This window comes from Spathaspora passalidarum (genome assembly GCF_000223485.1).
Source record: "Spathaspora passalidarum NRRL Y-27907 unplaced genomic scaffold SPAPAscaffold_4, whole genome shotgun sequence".
NCBI lineage: Eukaryota > Fungi > Ascomycota > Pichiomycetes > Serinales > Debaryomycetaceae > Spathaspora > Spathaspora passalidarum.
Window position 1 is genome coordinate 1,154,517 of NW_006767428.1, and position 19,020 is coordinate 1,173,536.

Here is a 19,020-nt window from a genome sequence, read left to right on the forward strand (position 1 = left end):
TGAGCCCAATTTTTTTTTTCTTCCTTCATTTTCCACTAACGTGTACCAAAAATATGGCGCGCCTGAAGTTTTCTATACGAGACGATAAATTAATTTATATAAAAAGCAATTTCTATTTAGTTTAGTCATAAATTTCCATTGGCGGAAGCCTATCGGTATTGTAGAACCAATTATTGTTGTCTAACTCAACATTTAACCATTCAGTAGGATAATACACCAAATGCCCTTGGATTTCACTCAATAATCTTTCCGCAGTATCACGTTCATATATAATCTCTCCACTATTCATTTTGGTTCTTGCCAAATACGTACCAGCTCGTTTACGTCTAGTACGACTATGTGCTTTTGAAAATGAAGCAGATGGTTTCTGTAATGGTGGCAGTTTACTAGCTGTCTTTTCCTTCAATGCCTCGCCACTTATTTCTCGAGACACGGGTTCTTCGTTAGGAGATTCATCCAGCTCATTTGGCGAATCATTAGGAGATTCTTCCAGTTCTTCGATTTGTGGTGGTTTGGTTTCTTCTTCCTCCACTTCTCCAACCTTTTCAGCAGGGATTGAATTCTCGAGTTTTGGCAGGCCAAGAGAAATACTAGTTCTTTTACCTAGTCTAAATCTCATCTTGGATTCTGGTGATGAAGGTGATGGAATTTCCTCCCTTTCAGGTGGGACTTTACCAAGTAGTCCAAGATCTTCTGGTTTGATATTCTTTTTCTCTGTTTCCTCTTCAATTTCAACCACCTCTTCCGCTTCTTGCGAGCCTTCTCTTGTTCCTTCTTGTCTTAAATCGGCACTTAAATCTTGAGCCTTCATAAATGTGCTATAAAGACTGGTGAAATGAGTGTAATCGGACCATCTACTAACAACATCATCCGGTTGACTATGGAAAACCATTCTAAAAAGATCGGTATTCCTTCTAGCATGTTCATTCCAAAGGAAATCATAAAATTCATCGTCGACTGGATCTTCAAATCCATAAGGATCAACAAATTTGGAAACATTGGCTTCAGAAGAGGTTATACTCTTGACTAAATCCTTAATGGAATTCTCATCTAATGAAACGATTGGGTACTTTTTATAAAGTGAAATACCAGGCCTGTTAATGTTATTGCCATCAGATGACGCTTTATCACTTGGATCAGGAGTGCCTGTCAGCATTTCGGTTGATTCAGCAGTTTTTGGAAGATTGCTGTATAGAGCAGCCATACCAGCAGACATTCTCCTCTTGTTCTCCACTTCGTTGCTACGGTTTTGTTTACTGGCAACACGTTGTAAATATGAAATCTTCTTTAATAACAACCATCTTTCCTTGTTTCTTTCCGAGATAATTCTTTCAGACTCTTCATCCATCTCATCAGTCATATGGATATCATCAGCTTCCAAAAATTCACGAACATGGTCAATATCAGGCAAGAATGAACCTACTGGATTGGATTTTATAAACTTAACCGATAAATCCTTAAGGAATCTTCCACTGTTTAATCTAGCTCTTTTGGCCAACTTACTTTTATACTTGTCAAGACCAGTACCAAACACATCTTGTTTATGTCCCGCATTATTCTGAACTCTATTATCGTATGAATGCTTCTTTTTGTCCCGGATACCTTTATTAGCTTCATGAGGACCAGTTCTATTATTAAGAGAAATTGGTAAAAACATAGGAGGTGGTAAATCAAATTCATCCTCTTCTTCAAATTCAACCTTGGTAGTTTTGAGACTGGATTCAGAAGCAATTGAATAATTCCTCCATCTTCTTGTTCCCTCGGGTTCATTCAAAATATCTCTGGATGCGATTTCAACCATGGCTGACAAATATCTGTTTTCAATATTCTTAAACTTGTTGGTTTCAAATGTGGAATCATCCATTGATCGTGCAAGATTTTCAAACTTCTTGAATCGTCTTTCGACAACATCAAGAATATCTACATCAACACCCAAATGTTCCCTCATTAATCTCATTCTCAATGTATGGGCGAATTTACCAGCTAAATATGGTTCTCCATTCATGGTACTAGCAATCATTTCCTTATCTCTGACAATAATAGCCACTTCTGAATCTCTAACACCTCTCATTGACCGTTCATTAATATTTGCACTTCCAATAATAGCAGCTCGATCATCAACAAGCATGATCTTGGCATGGATGTACAACTGCTCCGTAACTAAAGTACGATTCACACCGATTCTACCCCATTTTCTCAATGAGAAAAATTGAATATAATCATCAGGATTAATTCCCTTCTTTCTTAGTTTAGCAAATATCGATGTTTCTCCTCGAGAAATCGACATGTATTGACATTGCATGATAACACGCACAGACGACCCCTCCGCTTGATCAACTTGGGATTCAAACCCAGGCATCAATGGAATGACAATAACTGCTTTCCAAACTGTTCCTTCTTCATGTGCGCGGATAATTCTATCAACCAATGCATCCCCGATTCTATTTTGAATTTCGGTACCTTCAATTAAACAAGAAGTAACAAAGAATTGGTTTTCAATATATACAAAATGTTCTGAACTTTCAATTAATTTAAGATAGGCTGTTTGGATACTTTGTTCATGCTCTTTTAATCCTAACGACCAATTACCACATGATCTCAACAATTGAACTTCACAGGTCCCGTCCATTCCATACATCAATGCTTCTTCATCAGTGAGGTCAGGAGGAGGTGTCAAAAGTGGAGTGAATCTACTTGGTCTCTTTTGTCTCAATAAATAATTCCAACGTTGAACAAAATGACGAGACAAGTCTCGTGCTAACTTACCAGCGGTGAACATGTGGACATCGTGCCATGGCATTCTTGGGGTGATGTTCCTATCATACATTGATTCATAAGGTTTATTCAAGTCAAAGAAATCCTTGACACGAGGGTTGGAGTAATCTTTACCGGGAAATGTTTGGAAATTCACAACGTCATCATTGGTGGGTATATCTTCGGGACCAAGGCTTTGGAAATCAATCTTGGAATCATCAACCAATGCATGATCAGGTGTATCATATCTTCCATAACATAAATCAATTCCTCCAACAAAGGCTACGGTCTGATCAACGATACATATCTTCTCATGATGAGCCCAAAAGTATGTGTTTTGAAGTAATTGATTAGGAGATCTAATAACATGAATATTTTCATCATTCAAGGATAAAATTGAATGCTTTGTGTATAATGAATCAATGGAAACAGTTGATCCTACATTACGATAGATAATCACAAAGATCTTAACCCCTTGCTTGGCTTTTCTTTGAAGAATTCTATCAAGTCTCCATTGTTGGTTCCCATTAGCTGGTCTTCGTAAATATATTTCTGGTGATAACCACCAATCATGAATGAAAATCACATCCTTGGCCATTTCCAATGCGGATGATACGGCCCAAAAGTAATCTCTACCATCAACAAGCCATTGAGCAAAACAATTTTCTCTAACAGGAGCAAATGCTCCAAACCTATGTTTTTCTGACCAAATTGTAGAATTCTTCATTTCCATAAGTGAAGAGATCCATAACTTTTGCTCCTTGGCAGATTTGGGGTTCAAAATTAATTTACGTTCGGAATTCTCTAACGTGATTTTCAAATGAGGGAATACAATATTGGAAGCATCACTATCTTCGAGTAACGCCATTCTTCTTTGGACAAGTGAAGAATCGTCAAAGTCTGATTCGACATCTTCCGTGATATGATCTTCATGTTTTGAAGTTATTTTGAAATCAGAATCAACAAGAAACACCTCCAATGGTGAAGTTGAATTAATGTCCGATACATACATGACATAGGAATTACGAACAAGCATCCACTTTTCCGACCGTCTGTCAATCATACCTTTCAAATCATTAGCTTTGAAATGGCCTACTCTCCATCCTTGTGATCGTGCACTTCCACTTATATGAACCACCCCTTGTTTCCCGACATATCCAGTCTCATAACTCAATAATGATGAAATGGGAGATATTTCGAAAAATACAAATAACCTATTAGATTGTGGCTTTAACGAAACAAGATGAATCAATTCCTTTAGATACAGCTCAACATCCTTGACATATTGAGCATTTCTTCTCCGGCTTTCTGCTTCATCCGGTGGTGGCTGTCCCTTATTTTCATTTGACGTCATGGATGAAATACTTCCAAATCCCAATCGTGGGATTAACGAAAACAGTGATTCACTGTCATTATCTCCGCCTTGGTCTTCTGTAGTTGTGGCGTGTTGGGTCTGTGTTGTTCTGGTCCGTTTCAATTTCATCATCTCCGATTTCTTGAATGGTGGTTTGGGGAATTTTGGAAGTTGGCTATTCTTATTACCAATCCAACTTTCAAACTTGAATTTTGAATGTAAATATAACAAATCCTTGGCATTTCTTTCAATGCACCATTTCATTCTTTGCGGTCCAACCCCATATTCCAAATCTATCTTGAATTTCCTAATCCTGGTGGTATCACTCAAGGACACATCACTTATGTTCAACCCAATTAATGACAACAAAATTGGTGCTCGCGAGATTCCTCGTTCGTCTTCTAATAAACACGAAGCCATTAAGTTTATTGCTGGACCACCGAGGGCTAAGCCACCAATTAGCTTTTGAGCACGTACACCAGTTTGCTTCTCTGCCTCTTCTCTTATTTCGTCAATATAGCCTATATTCACACTAGGTCTTCTTCTGTCACGTTTTCGGTTACGATAGAAATTCTGCCACCTCTTTTTGAGTTTCTGTTGTTTGGTCAAGTCGGGAGTTAGATGAAAGGCATCGTGCCCATCATTTACTGGAGTTTCGTATTGAGAACCTGGTCTTCCAAACATTGAAGGAAAGAAATTTTGGAATGATTGTGAATGGGTAAAGGGAATTCTAGATTCTCGTCTATGGAAATGGCCGTCATCCAAGTCTTCATGGTTAAGGGCCTGTGGGGGCATCAGAGACGGTGATGAGAGTATCTCTGGTATTGAAGTTCTCATATGTTGTTCTTCTTCTTCCTCGTCTGAACGATATCGTAATTCATTCTTGTCATCATTTTTATTGAAAAACGAAAACGGGTTGGATACGATATGCGGTGAATCCAGTAACGACCTTGATCGCCTTGGATCTGATTCAGACTTTCTTTCAGATCTTGTTTCTCTAGAGACCGTCTTGAAGATCTTTGAAATATCGGGGGTCTCTCTTAATGGAGATTGTGAGCGACCTCGTTCTTTTCCGTGCCTTGGGACGAATAACTCTTGACGACTCAACAGATGACTAAGTTTTCGCAAGAGTCCATCCTCTTCATTTACAGTTTTAGATCCATTAGGTTCTTGCAGCAGTGGTTCCAAATGATTGTTGTTCTCTTTGGTGGTTCCATTTTGGTGGTCGGTGTTAGTATCAATTTGATCAAGCATAACAGCGTATTGTAGTATATAGGGGGGGGAGGAGGTTAGAGGCGGAATGAAAAATAATAAGACGAAATTCCAACTAATAAAAAGACGTCAATGTAATAATCAATTCGCTTCTATAGGTCTATTGTATTAGTTTTCGCGCTGTAATGCTGGTATGGTTTGATATTTACAACATAAGTATAAAACTTGTGGCAACACGAGAGTGACAGATGTCAAGAAGAAATCAAAACAGTGCGCATTGATTCTCAGGGCTAAGCCGGTAGGCGGACTCTTCCCCAGAGGGAAGAAAAATAATAAAAAAAAAAGTGCTGACGGCACCAAACGTGTAGCGGTAAAATGTACGCTGCCGGCTAGCCCTTACAACAGGTACATTTACGAGTAAATAGCAACTATAAGTAACGAATAGCCTCAGTAATTTCAGAATTCCTAACGAAATGTTGCCAAGATTACAAAGAGAATAGCAGTTTTCGCCATAAACTTTTTTATTTAAACCATACATATATATCCCCCCTATATAAATCAATCCTTAAGTAAACTAGTTGCTAATCTAACCTTATGTCCAAGCCATAATGCATGGTCCGTGTGATCTTTGAGATCACCCTTATCGCTTCTTGGATGGATCAACACTGAGAGGTTACCGTGATTCAATTGAAAGTAAGGAACAATAACTTTGAATATCTCTGGACTTTTAAAATCCAATTCCCACATGTTGACTGGGTGCGGCCCAATTGGCTTTTCCCAGAATTGGTGTACACGAATCTCACCTTTACTAATTTCGTCAGCGAAATCCTTGAGGACTTTTTCTCTCAATTCGTAGGCGAATTTTCTCTCGGCGTCAATGTTATTGTTCCAATAAGTGTGGATATCATATGACACGATCCCACCGTAGAATTTAGACTCTGTTGACATGTTGTTATAGTGATTGACCTTGCAAATAGTATTATTATTATTATTATTATTATTATTATTATAATTATTATTATAATTATTATTATAATTATCGAAGTAAAGTATGGATTAAACAAAAATTAAATGCTCTCGAATGGTGCTGAAATAATGCTATAAATATGGCGCCGTTTTATGTCGCACGGATTTGTCAGCTTAGTAAGCTTAGTAAAAAAATACCACTAGCGAAATTCGTCATAGCAAACCTTGCTTACACGAAATTAGTGATAGGCAAACTTGCTTATGCACCATTACATCAAAATCACACCTTTTCTAGTTTCTTTGTTATCGATGACGACGGCGATACTGACACCGTTGTCTTTGTCTTATACTTAAACTTCAACTTTTTGTTTCTTTGCATTTTCCAGTCTTGAACTACACAGCAAACTATCAACCCCCATAAACTTCCTGCCATGTTGAACAAAATATCATAGACATCAAAGACTCGACTTGGGTTCACGACATTTTGAATGATTTCCAGACTGATGCTGGCACCACATGTACATACAAGAAAAGTGATTAGCCTTAGTATTGTGGATGTTTTGTGTTTGGTGTTGAATATCAAGTAGAATTCCATGGTTAGTATGGTAAATGTAAAGAAGTGAATTGTTTTATCGTATGGCAAGTGTATCAGAGCAAATCCCAAATATCCTGCTCCTACCAATGTAAGAATAAACACTAAATATTTCTTGTTAGTAAGCGTCAATCATTGTGTATACATAGGATCCTTGATCCAAACTAAGTAAGATACATACACACTAGCACTGGAAGTCGGACTGAAACCATTTTAGCGTTGTATGAGGGGTTGGTGGTAAATGTTGTCTGATCAAAGCTCCACGTAAATAACAATTTTCCATTTCTAGTAACCGAGATCTCTCACACTCACACACACGCTCTTTTTTTTTTTCTTTTCTATGTAAATTTTTTTTGCAACGCTTTTACAGTCAATTCAAGCAAGGACACCAATGATATCCAGGAGTATAACCGTTTTCAAACCTTTGATATCCAGAAGGTGTGCATCAATAGACTACCTAGTGTCTGCAATACCTCCGTTACCCAAGCCGGTACAGCCGAAAATACCTATCCAACCACAAAAGTCAAAGGAATGGATAAAGGAAATCATTGCTCCTTCAAAGCTAAATGAAATCTTTAAAGCACCTGAATACCAACAATTTACAACTCCTGAAATAACGAAATCACAAACCTTCTTTAATAATCTGAAAGTTGAACTTGAATGGACACTAGCAGACTATGACGAGATTCCGGATGTCAAGTATGAACGTCTTTCCAAAGCAAGACAAGAACGCTACGAAGAAATGGACCCCTATAACAAAACTGAATACGATGAAACTATTGCAAACTCCAAAAAGTCATTCGGAATTAATCCCAGGCATTTACGTCCGCTTCCGGAGGTATTAATCATGGGACACACTAATGTAGGCAAATCCTCCTTGGTAAATAGTTTATTGGTTGGTAATAAAAAGGGAGTTAACAAAAGTGCGGAATTGGCGTATGTGTCTTCTCGCGCTGGATATACAAAAACGTTGAACTGTTTCAATATCGGAAGCAAGCTTCGATTCGTCGACAGTCCTGGGTATGGTAGATTTGGAGATGACAAACAAGGGAAAGCAGTTATCGACTATATAAGTCATCGTACTCAACTTAAGAAAGTGTTGGTGTTGGTAGATTCAGTTGAAGGTGTTAAAGAAGAAGATATGTATATAGTTGACCACCTAGTGAATGAGGGTGTTCCATTTGATTTGGTCTTCACCAAGGTTGATCAAGTTATTTACAAATTTATACCAAGAAAATCAATCAAACAAGGGTCACAACCAGATGTGGAAAAAATTAATGAAAATATCGTGAATTACTACAAGGAAATCCTATTTGATTCTAATACCTTGGAAATGGCGTTGTCTCCTAGGATATTCTTTACAAATGCCAGAGTTAATAAATATGTCCCGGAAGCATTTGGTACTAAAGAGATAAGGTGCTCCGTTCTTCAAAATTGTGGATTACTTTAGATAGTTTACTGCTTGTACATAGCTTGTTATGCATTGAATGAATTGATCAAAACAAAAAGAGACTTTTCTAGTCGATATATTGTATTATACAGAATGTTTAATGTTATTCAGATAGATGTTTTTTTTAGAAACGGCCACCTCTTCCACCTCTGGAACCTCCACGACCGCCAAATCCACCTCTACCACCTCTTCCACCACGGTCACCACCAAAGCCACCTCTAGATCCACCACGGCCGCCGAAGCCACCTCTAGAGCCACCGCGGCCACCACCAAATCCACCTCTGGATCCACCACGGCCTCCGAAGCCACCTCTACCACCTCTTCCACCACGGTCACCACCGAATCCACCTCTACCACCAGCAGACTTTCTCTTTGGTTTTGGACCAACTTGAGGTGGCTTTGGTAAGAATCTTTCTAAAGGCAATAACTTATCTGGACCAATGTAAAATTTGTCACCTTCTTTAAAGGAATCAGCCTTGACACCTTCAGATGGCTTGATTGTGAAAAATACTTCATTCAATGGACCCAAAATTTCATCCACTTTACCAACTTGGGTTTTGTTTTCTAAGTAAATTGGAGCATTGAAGTAAGGAATCTTAACGTTAATAGAACGACAAACGATGTCACCTTCACAAGCCTTCATGAATGCACCCATTTCTAAAACGGTATCTGGTGGACCTTGTTGAATAAAACCACCTGGTCTTCCACCACCACGGCCACCTCTGAATCCGCCTCTTCCTCTATTCATTGTTTAGTTTGTATATATATGTATGTGTGTATCTGTAAAGAATGGAGAAAAGGAGGATTGATATTCTTCTTCTTCTTCTTCTTCTTGGTTCTCTTGTAGACTAGATGTCTTCGCAAATAATGCTTAGAAAATTTTGTTATAAGAAAAATATTCAGACCTCATCGATTGATTGTTATGAGACTATTTTTTTTTTTTTGCTTAACTGGGGAACGACATTGAGAACATAATGAAATGTCGTCTGACCTACTATAATTACTGCAAAATAATGAAACCAATACAATATGGGGAGATTACAAGTGTTTAGTTTGAGATAGCTACATATCCAACATTCTATCTAAGCATTAACAATCACTTTACTATGCACCGCTGTCAAGTTCCCCTTTTCTTAAATCACGGGTAGTGGATCAATATCTCCAGAAGTAGCAGTGCTTAAGCCACTAGTTTATCTCTTCCCTTAAATGAAACTATAAACCAGTTCTACACTTGCACAATGCATGACGCTTCTTTGAATATTGCTACATCATGTGGTTAGTTACTTCCGAGCCAGCTGTCCAAATTATCGGTCCGGAGGGTCGTGCAAAGTGGAAAATATCGCGGTGGAAAAAAGGAACGTTAATCAAATCGGCGCAAATTCACTAACCTAAACATTCCGACGTTAAAACTGGTTTCTTCGACAAGTAACAATTGTTTATAAAATCATTTACGTTATTTAGTTGACCATCATCATGAGTAGCGCTCAAGGTATGTGATACAAAACTTGTTTCTTTGATTGATTCAGGCCTTTCGCACTTATCTCCGCCGGTTCCGTTACTAACCCAAAATATTTTTAGCACCGCCTACATTCAAAGTGGGGCTTACTCCAGATGAGAAGAAGTTATACACGCAATTATTTAAATCTTTGGATCCAGAAAACACTGGTATCATCACCGGAGAGAAATCAAGATCAACCTTTGAAAGTTCTGGCCTACCACCAGCTATTTTAGGGGAAATTTGGCAAATAGCTGATCAAGACAATTTGGGATTCTTGAATCAATTTGGTTTCTGCTACGCAATGAGATTGATCGGATATACCCAAGCAGGCCATCATCCAACTCCTGGATTGGCCGATGTCCCTGGTCCTCTTCCAAAGTTTGCCAACTTGACTTTACAGCCACAATCAACAAGCAGTTCCTTTCTTTCTAATTTACCAAGCGCTGGTATTCAAGCACCACCTCCACCTCCTCCTTCTGCTTCTGCAATTGCTCCATTAAGCGCTGCAGACTATCAAAAATTCTCCCAATTGTTTATTAGAACCGTTGGTTCTGCTCAAGGTGAATTAGGAGGAGAACAAGCAAGAGAAATTTTGTTGAAGGCCAAATTGCCAACACCTGTTTTAGGCCAAATTTGGACATTAGTTGATAGATTTAATACCGGAAAATTAAATGTTGGAAGTTTTGCCATTGCCATGCACTTGATTCAAGGCTTACTCAGTGGTTCAATCAGACAATTACCTCCTTTCCTTCCTGATTCAGTTTGGCAATCAGTTGATCAACAAGCAGACAGTACTCCACAAGCACAAGTACAAGCTCGTCAAGTGTCTCATAGTTCGATCAATTCTCAACTGACTGCTATTAGACACCCTCCTCCCTCCACGAGAAATGTTTCCACCGCTACAGTGAACAATGATTGGGCCGTAACTCCAGCAATGAAGCAACAATACCAATCAATTTTCAACAACCTTGATAAAGAAAAAACTGGATCCTTGAATCCTGACCAAGTTGCCTCTTTCTTGATGACTTCGAAATTGAGTCAACAAGATTTGGCCACCGTGTGGGATTTATCAGATATTCAAAATTCTGGTATCTTTACAATTTTGGAGTTTTCTATTGCATTATTTTTGGTAAATAGAAAGTTGGCTGGTGGCGAATTGCCTAATATAGTCCCTGATGCCCTTCTTTCATCCTTGCAAGAACCTTCTCAACCAGTTGGCGCACCACTGGCACCTGTTGAATCAGCTCTTCCAAGCCAGTCAGCACCACCACCACCACCACCACCACCACCAGCAGCTCAACCTGGTCTTGCTGTTCAAAGCCCACAAGTTCCAAAATCTTCAATGGATGACTTGGTAGATATCTTTGGTTCAACAACTAGTACTCCACCTGTTCCATCAATTGTTACTCCTCCGCAACCAACTTTGCAACAACGTGCATCTAGTAGTGATTTGAGCCACAGTCAAGAATTGGCAAAAGCACGTCCTAACTTTACTGGCTCGTTCAAACCAACATCAACTTTTGGACAATCATTGATGCTGAAACATACTGGTGATGAAAATAAAGGGGTTGATAATTTGTTGCAGGAGGAAAAACCTAAAGAATTGTCACCTGTTCCTACTCCACCTGTAGTGCAAGAACAGGAACAAAGAACAGTTAACTATGATGCTTTAAGAAGTGTTCCACCACCTCCCCAAAAGCGTGCTACTTCTGTGCCAGCTACTCCTCCTCCACCTGCCCGAACCATCTCGATTAATAGAACTGGATCACAACAAGCTGGCGCAGGAAATGATGATTTATTGGCTGATCCAGCTATATCGGGTCAATTGTCACAAGCAACTTCTGATATTGCTAATTTCTCCAACCAAATCAAATCACTTGCTGGTCAAACTTCTAACTTGCAAGAAAAAAAGACAAGGGCAGAACAAGAACTTCAAAGAATTTTAGGTACTAAAGTAGATATTGAAAACAAGTTGAAGCAATTGAGATCCTCGTATGACAATGAAGTTAAACAAGTTCAACAAGTAGAATCCAACTTAGCAGCTGCCAAGGAAGAAACTGAAGCTTTGAGATCAGAAGCATCTATTGCTGAGGCCAAATTGAACTCATTGTCGTCAGAATTAAATGAAAAGCAGGCTGCCATGGATGAGTTACAAAAGGAGAATACCTCGTTGAAGGAAAGGTTGGCAACTTATAATGCTGAGATTTCCCAACTTGAAAGTCAAGTTGCTACAAAACTGTCCGAGAATCAATCATTGTCAAATAAAGTTGCTGTCAAGAAATCTCAAGTACAAGTATCCATTGTTAAATGTGAAGAATTAAGAGGACATATTACTGAAATTGAAGAATCTTACAAACAGTTACAATTGGAATTAGATAACGCTGAAAGAGAAAGACTTGCCAGTGAACGTGAACAACAAGAATTGCTCGAAAGATCAACTGAACTTGAAAAAAGTAAGCCAACTACTGCTAGTCCTGGTATTTCTGCTACTGTTCCTGTAGCTGCAGCAAGTGCTGTCGCTGGAGCTGCTGTTGGTGTAATCGCTGGTGAGCTTCATCACAAGGATTCAAGCGAACCAACCGAATCCGCAGAACAAGTTAGTGACAGAAGTGTTGCTGAAGATGAAACTTCTGTTCAAACTGAAACTGCCGATGAAGATATTAGCAAGAGATTCCCAGAGTTGTCTGTTTCTCAACCAGAAGATACTCATACAAACGTTACTTCTTCAATTGCAACTGATAATGCTGATGAGACTGAAACACCAATAACTTCCCCTAGTAACTCAGATTTCCAATTCCCTCAAGCTGGTAATGCCGGTATAGTTGGTGGTATGGTAGGTATGCCTGGTGTTTTGGTTGGTGTTCAAAGAACTGATTCATTGACATCAAGCGTTCAAAACAATGCTGCTTTATCTGTACGAGATGATAATATTGACGAAATAAGTGACCGTGAAACTCTTGAAGATATTGGCAATGACGAAGAGACAGTTCCAAACACGGCTAATACTGATCATTTTGACAATGAAGCTCGTGGTGAAGGTAGTGATAAGGGTTCTTCTGGACATGAATCTTTTGAAATAGTCAATTCAGAAGAGGCGCGTGATCAGAGTGAAGAGTTCCCTCCAATCAAGGAACTCGATTATCAAGAAAGTGATTCCTCTGAAGATGAAGAAGAACAGAAGTTTGATGATGCAGTAGATCATTTGTCGTCACCTGCTGCTACTCACCCGGTTGCCGACGCAGCCACCATCGCTGCTGCAACTGCAGCTGCTGCTGCTCCTGGTGAAGCGTTAAAGGCACCAGATTTTGGTGATTTTGATAGTGCATTTGATAATTTGCAGCCTGCTACCCCCGAGGTGAATAAAGGAGGCATCGACGATGCGTTTGCCAATGAGTTTGATGATTTGGAGGCTGCAAAAGTTGATAATGAAGAAGTTGAAGATTTTGCAGGAGATGACTTTGGGGGTCTTTCTAATGAATTTACCAACTCTAATGCCCCTGATTTCACAAATGGAAGCACTTCAGTTGAAGATGGTAAAGCCGAAGGCAATGACGAATGGGAGCAATTGTTTGCCGGGTTCGGAAATGCAAATGTGGCAACCAATGAAGTGAATCCAGTTTCAAGTGGCGATGTTCAACCTACGATTTCTACAGATGCGGTTGCAAAACCATCTCAAGAGAATCAGTATGCAATCCAAGAGTTGATAGGTATGGGCTTCGATGAAAAAACTGCAACTGATGCATTGAAGAAGGAAAATTGGAATTTAGAAGCCGCTACAAATTATTTGTTGGATAACGCTTAAACTACCTTCAAATAATTTAACTTGGTCTCTTTTCTATTTTTAGTTTTGTGTATTCTTGTTTTATTGATTTAGCTTGTAAAATTGAAGCATGTTATTATGGTCCCACTTTCTTTGCGTTATTGTAACTATATAGGACCATTATCGTAATACCTATATGTCCGACTTTCCAATTGTCCGCTGGTCTGACCGCATTTTTTAACCCCTTTAGGAAATCATATTTGTAATCCGTGGAAACGTTCTTTAAGATAATGTTAACAATGCTACTGTGGCGGGACTAAGCGGGGGGTAATTTATCGTGCTAACAAAGAAACAAAAACGGTTCATCACGTGATTGACTGCAAAATTTCCAAACAATGAGATCAACTATGGCGCAACCATATTAGATTTCTAGATTTCAAACTGTGGTTAACATATTCCACCGGGATATCCTTCCGGACAGAGATATATAAATGAATTAGATATTCTCAAATTTAAACTTTTCTTTGTTCCCTTCAGCAAACAAACTTAAATTTAATCATGAGTCAAACTTTTGGTAACTCCGATATTCACTTCAACAAAGATTTTGATGAAGTTGATGCTGATGGTGTTTTGGTCATCAACAAGCAAAACAGAGAACAAGCTAAATACCCAGATTTCTTGCCAACTTGGGACCCAAGTGTCAAGTTGCCATCTTTGAAATTTGAAAAGTATATTGACCCAGCTACTAGAGCTGACCCATCTTTCCCAAACTTGTTCCCAAAAGGAGGTGACTATACTGTTAAGAGAATCACTCCAAAATTCGGTTCTGAAATTGATGGTATTCAATTGTCTCAGTTGAACGACCAAGCCAAGGATGAATTAGCTTTGTTGCTTGCTCAAAGAAAGGTTTTACTTTTCAATGAACAAGATTTTGCTGAACAAGGCCCAAAGAAAGTGGTTGAATTCGGTAAATATTTTGGTAACTTACATGTTCACCCATCTTCTGGTGCTCCAAAAGATGCTCCTGAATTACATATCACTTACAGAAGACCTGAAAAGGGAGAATTATCCAGAATTTTTGCCCACAAGACAACTAACACTGGTTTCCATTCTGATGTCTCCTACGAAATCACTCCTAGTAGATTCACACTTTTCCAAGTTCTTGAATCTGGTGATGGTGGTGATACTGTCTTTGCTGATACCGTTGAAGCTTTCAACAGATTATCTCCTGCTTTCCAAAAATTCTTAGAAGGTTTACATGTTTTGCACACTTCTGAAGATCAAGCTGCAAACTCTTCCCAACAAGGTGGTGTTCAAAGAAGAAAGGCTGTTTCCAATATTCACCCATTAGTCAGACTTGATCCTGTTACCGGTGAAAAGAGTCTTTACATTAACAAAGCTTTTGGTCGTCGTATTGTTGAACTCAAGCAAGAAGAATCTGATAATTTGTTAGATTGGTTGCACAACCATATTGTCAAGAGTCATGATATTCAATTGAGAGTCAACTGGGAAAGAGGTCAAAAAAGAAAGGTTGCTTTATTCCACAACAGTGGTGTCTCCCATTCAGCTTCCTTTGACACCGAAGATGGAGAAGTGAGACACGCTTACAGAATTTCTGTAATTGGTGAACGTCCAATCTCTGATATCAAGGATCTTAACAAGGAAGAATATGCTGTTGGTGATTTAGAGCAAGCTTTAAATCAACTTAAGCCAACTTAAACGGAATTTGTGGAATTTAAAAATATAGAACTCTTATGAAATTATTTAAAACTGTAGGGATTTTTTTGTTAAAAAAAAAATAAACAATTATATTATGATCTAGTCGCTTTGTGACAGCTTTTGTTCGTATAGATGTAAGTTAATCTATTTAAGTCCTTCTTTTTCTAAATATTTATCTAATTCTTATACGTATAACATACAGAAATAACCCACAACAATGTTTTCTAAAGAAACTAAATTTAAAGACCAGATGAGGTATACTTAAAGCAGAGAGTTTTATTCAGATTTAGTTGCGATGCAGAATAATAGTCTTTTTTAAATATGGTTTGAAGAATACGCAACATTTTTTCAAGTTTTAAAAAGATTGTACAATGTTTAGATAAACTAATTAAATTTTTAGTTATCTGATACATCAAAGATAAAAAGACAATTGTAACTAAACTGAAAGTTAAAAAAAAATAAATGGTCCCTAGCAGGATCGAACTGCTGATCTTGGCGTTATTAGCACCACGCCTTAACCAACTGGGCCAAGGGACCGTTTTACAAAAATTTGGTTTTTTTTATTTTATCACATGATTTTAAGAAAAAACCTATTGGTATGACTTTTCTTTTTAGTTTATTTCCTATTATTTTGCTTTATAATTATTGTATGATGTAGTTTTTGCATAAATTAAGATTTCCATTTGGTTATAGCATGTATTAGTGATGATTTGAAGAGCAAATTACTCTTTCTGGGTGCCACTTTTTTTGGTATAATACATTTTGCATGAAAGGGTGCGGAAATTTTATTAAATTCCTTTCTTTTAAATTCATTTACATAATTACATCGAGGGACCATCGCCCCAAACCCAGTTATTAACAGAGACTAGTCTTGATCAATAAAATATAACATGTTGCTAATATGTGTTAACCAGAAAGTAACTGTAAAGACAACTAAACAAGACCAATAGTTGTTGCTTTTCATAAAATTCCACAATTTCTTTTTATTTTCTTTTTAGATACTACAAACTGTTTATGAAAACCGCTATAAATCTAGGTCTTGTTTGAAGAAATGCCAACCTTTTTCTTTACTCTGATTCCTATTGATCCAAATACTAGAACGCTTGGTTACACATTAATAAAGTCTTTGTTTTCTAAATCCATTTATATCCTTTCAATGATTTCGTCTATATTTTATATGAATGAGATTTCCATTGACATCTATGCAACTAAGGGGGGGGTGAAATTCCTCAAGTCGGGAAATATTGACGATCGATTAGCATATATTTGTCACAAATTAGCGAGGCTGTGGAGAGATAACAATGTAGATAAAAAGATGTATGTTCTATAAGACATTCCCAGTATTTATTTAATATTTTTGCTACGTTCTCTATATTCATAGGCTACAAGGCTCATGATTTGATTTGCTCATTAAATATTAACATTGATTTTCTATATCCGTGTATTCAGCAATCCTATAACGTATGTGTTACTAATTTTTCCTTGGCATATTCTTCTAGCATTAAGCTTTAGCTCAGGATTTAGAGAAATTGTCGCATTTTCTTTATAATATTGCTAGTTACGGCTATGCAATCTAGCATTAAATCGTTTGATTTTATCAAGTTCTATATAGTTATGACGTAGACAAATCAGCTCACGCGTCACACATCATGCACTACAAATTACAAATTATTTTTTTTTCCTATAGTGACAAATTAAAAAATTACAATAACAATCACGCATCGAAAAATTGTTCCAGAAGATTTGACTAGATAACTGCGTTGATGTGAATACAAACCTATGAGGTTGACTTATGATTTCTCTAAATGCTCTAGCTAAATAATCTAAGCCTAGGTTAAACTTTGTATCGAAACTAATGACTACAACCTTCATCTTGATAGAAAAGGACCAGATATGTTTTTCTCGAGAATATTGGTGGAACGCCAAGACAAATTTTTGTAGGTGCTGCATCACATAAATAATAAACTCAGATCACATATCCGAATCTGGAAAGGTATGAATCTGGAAAGGTATTAGTCTGGAAAGGTTCGAATCTGGAAAAGTTTATATTGCGCTCAATTTCCCAAATGAAGTTTTGTCAAACTCATCCTTACTTACAAATAATTACACTACCATGATCAAGTTACTTAAAACAATGAACTCGATGGGTCGTAAGAACTCCAGGAACACCCTTCTTGTGGTTTGTACTATTGTTATATTCGTGTTTTACTATTACCTGTCATTTCATTTTGACACTGACTTACAAATGAAATCCTATTTTCAATATCGGTCGCCAAAAGTAGAATTCCTCAAGGAGTTAGAATTACACCCGGACTATAAGACAACTGGATTAAATTTCCAACCAAAAAATCCCGGAATTATTCCTTATAATACTACAGTTCTTCAAAAGTTAAAGGCTTTGTATCCTTATGACCCCACCCAACCTATCCCTAAACAAATCTTTAAAATGTGGAAAGTTGGACTTGACGATCCAGATTTCCCGGAGCGGTTTAAAGAATTTCATCAAACTTGGCTCGACAACAGTCCCGACTATACACATCGTGTAATGTCTAATGATGAACGAGATGCTTTGGTACTTAAATTGTATGCTGATATTCCTGAAATAACCCATGCGTACCAAATCATGCCTAAGACCATGCACAGGTGCGATTTCTCAAGTTACTTGCTCTTATATGCATTAGGCGGTGTTTATGCTGATATTGATACCAAGTTATTGAAACCCATTAGCAGCTGGATCCCCAGTCAACCACTGTATTTGGATAAACCAATTGATCTAGGACTAATTGTTGGACTCGAGTCTGATTACCATAAGAAAAATTGGGCGAATCTTTTCGCACGTAGGGTGCAAATTGAAGCTTGGACATTTTTGGCTAAAAAGGGACATCCAATGCTTGCAGAAATTATTGACAGTATCGTTGAACATACTTCCTGGAGAGAAGAGACAGGACAATTGACCGCATTACTTGGTAAAGATGAAGGTACTGATGTTTTGAACTGGGGAGGACCAGGCAGATTGACCGATCTTGTGTTCAAGTATTTGAACAATGTCCTCCAGACAGATTTTGATAACTATGAAAAATTGATTGATGATGAATTTCTTATAGGAATAAAACTTCCTATAGTCATATCTGATGCTATGGTTTTGCCGTTGACGTGTATGCAACCAGGAAGGAAATTCCTCAAGTCGGGGAATCTTGATGATCCTTTAGCATATATTCATCACAAATCTACAGGGCTGTGGAGAAAAGAGAATAAAGGAAAAGATACATATGTTGAATGAAATATTTTCTGGATTTACTTGTTAGACTTAGCTTTATGGAATAAAAAAAAACACTACTTGTATGATTTTCTCAATAAATAATACCGTAACCTCTTTAAATTATAACATTTGTGTGACTAACATATCATATATTTGTCATGTAAATAAATCCTCACTTTTAGATGGTTAGTTTGGGTGCAATCAAGTGTTGCATACTGCAAATGATTACACAGAACGACCTACAATGGCATGCTACCATATTTTGAGAATCTTTTGTGCGACATTTTAATGCAGCATAACAAAATGATTACAAGAGAATTCAATAATATTAGGCTCTACCTACACTTACTGAACTATATAGATTTTCACAATCTATCATTTCCTGGTTCACAAATAATATTGCAGCCACAGGAAACAACTTAGTCTTGCTAGTAATAGTTCTAGTATTGAATTGTA

The 19,020-nt window shown here is 37.6% G+C and overlaps 8 protein-coding genes across 8 annotated transcripts; 4 read left to right on the top strand and 4 right to left on the bottom strand. All coding sequences in view use genetic code 12, as the record gives it.

Annotated features, from left to right (window-relative positions):
• Positions 1 to 68: 68 nt before the first annotated feature.
• On the bottom strand, positions 69 to 5,362 carry PLD1 (phospholipase D; the record flags this gene model as incomplete). Its single annotated transcript, XM_007375626.1, has 1 exon — positions 69 to 5,362. The coding sequence occupies one exon, from the start codon at positions 5,360 to 5,362 to the stop codon at positions 122 to 124; it is 5,241 nt and encodes a 1,746-aa protein (XP_007375688.1).
• A 516-nt stretch (positions 5,363 to 5,878) lies between these two features.
• On the bottom strand, positions 5,879 to 6,268 carry SPAPADRAFT_139740 (uncharacterized protein; the record flags this gene model as incomplete). Its single annotated transcript, XM_007375627.1, has 1 exon — positions 5,879 to 6,268. One exon carries the CDS (start codon positions 6,266 to 6,268, stop codon positions 5,879 to 5,881), a length of 390 nt encoding a protein of 129 aa, XP_007375689.1.
• A 91-nt stretch (positions 6,269 to 6,359) lies between these two features.
• Positions 6,360 to 7,157, bottom strand: SPAPADRAFT_153310 (uncharacterized protein; the record flags this gene model as incomplete). The annotated part of the gene is made up of 2 exons (XM_007375628.1): positions 6,360 to 6,982; positions 7,060 to 7,157. 2 exons carry the CDS (start codon positions 7,088 to 7,090, stop codon positions 6,567 to 6,569), a joined length of 447 nt encoding a protein of 148 aa, XP_007375690.1.
• An 87-nt stretch (positions 7,158 to 7,244) lies between these two features.
• GAR1 (H/ACA snoRNP pseudouridylase subunit) lies at positions 7,245 to 9,171 on the bottom strand (the record flags this gene model as incomplete). The annotated part of the gene is made up of 1 exon (XM_007375629.1): positions 7,245 to 9,171. One exon carries the CDS (start codon positions 9,074 to 9,076, stop codon positions 8,453 to 8,455), a length of 624 nt encoding a protein of 207 aa, XP_007375691.1.
• On the top strand, positions 7,270 to 8,328 carry SPAPADRAFT_139850 (uncharacterized protein; the record flags this gene model as incomplete). Its single annotated transcript, XM_007375630.1, has 1 exon — positions 7,270 to 8,328. One exon carries the CDS (start codon positions 7,270 to 7,272, stop codon positions 8,326 to 8,328), a length of 1,059 nt encoding a protein of 352 aa, XP_007375692.1.
• Positions 9,172 to 9,801: 630 nt separating the features above from the next.
• Positions 9,802 to 14,109, top strand: CTA3 (Cta3p; the record flags this gene model as incomplete). The annotated part of the gene is made up of 2 exons (XM_007375631.1): positions 9,802 to 9,817; positions 9,907 to 14,109. The coding sequence occupies 2 exons, from the start codon at positions 9,802 to 9,804 to the stop codon at positions 13,626 to 13,628; spliced, it is 3,738 nt and encodes a 1,245-aa protein (XP_007375693.1).
• Positions 14,110 to 14,124: 15 nt separating this feature from the next.
• Positions 14,125 to 15,323, top strand: SPAPADRAFT_61485 (sulfonate dioxygenase; the record flags this gene model as incomplete). Its single annotated transcript, XM_007375632.1, has 1 exon — positions 14,125 to 15,323. A coding segment is annotated over one exon (1,019 nt), but the record flags the coding sequence as incomplete, so codon positions are not given.
• Positions 15,324 to 17,396: 2,073 nt separating this feature from the next.
• Positions 17,397 to 18,672, top strand: SPAPADRAFT_61486 (glycosyltransferase family 32 protein; the record flags this gene model as incomplete). Its single annotated transcript, XM_007375633.1, has 1 exon — positions 17,397 to 18,672. The coding sequence occupies one exon, from the start codon at positions 17,752 to 17,754 to the stop codon at positions 18,583 to 18,585; it is 834 nt and encodes a 277-aa protein (XP_007375695.1).
• Between the last annotated feature and the right edge of the window lie 348 nt (positions 18,673 to 19,020).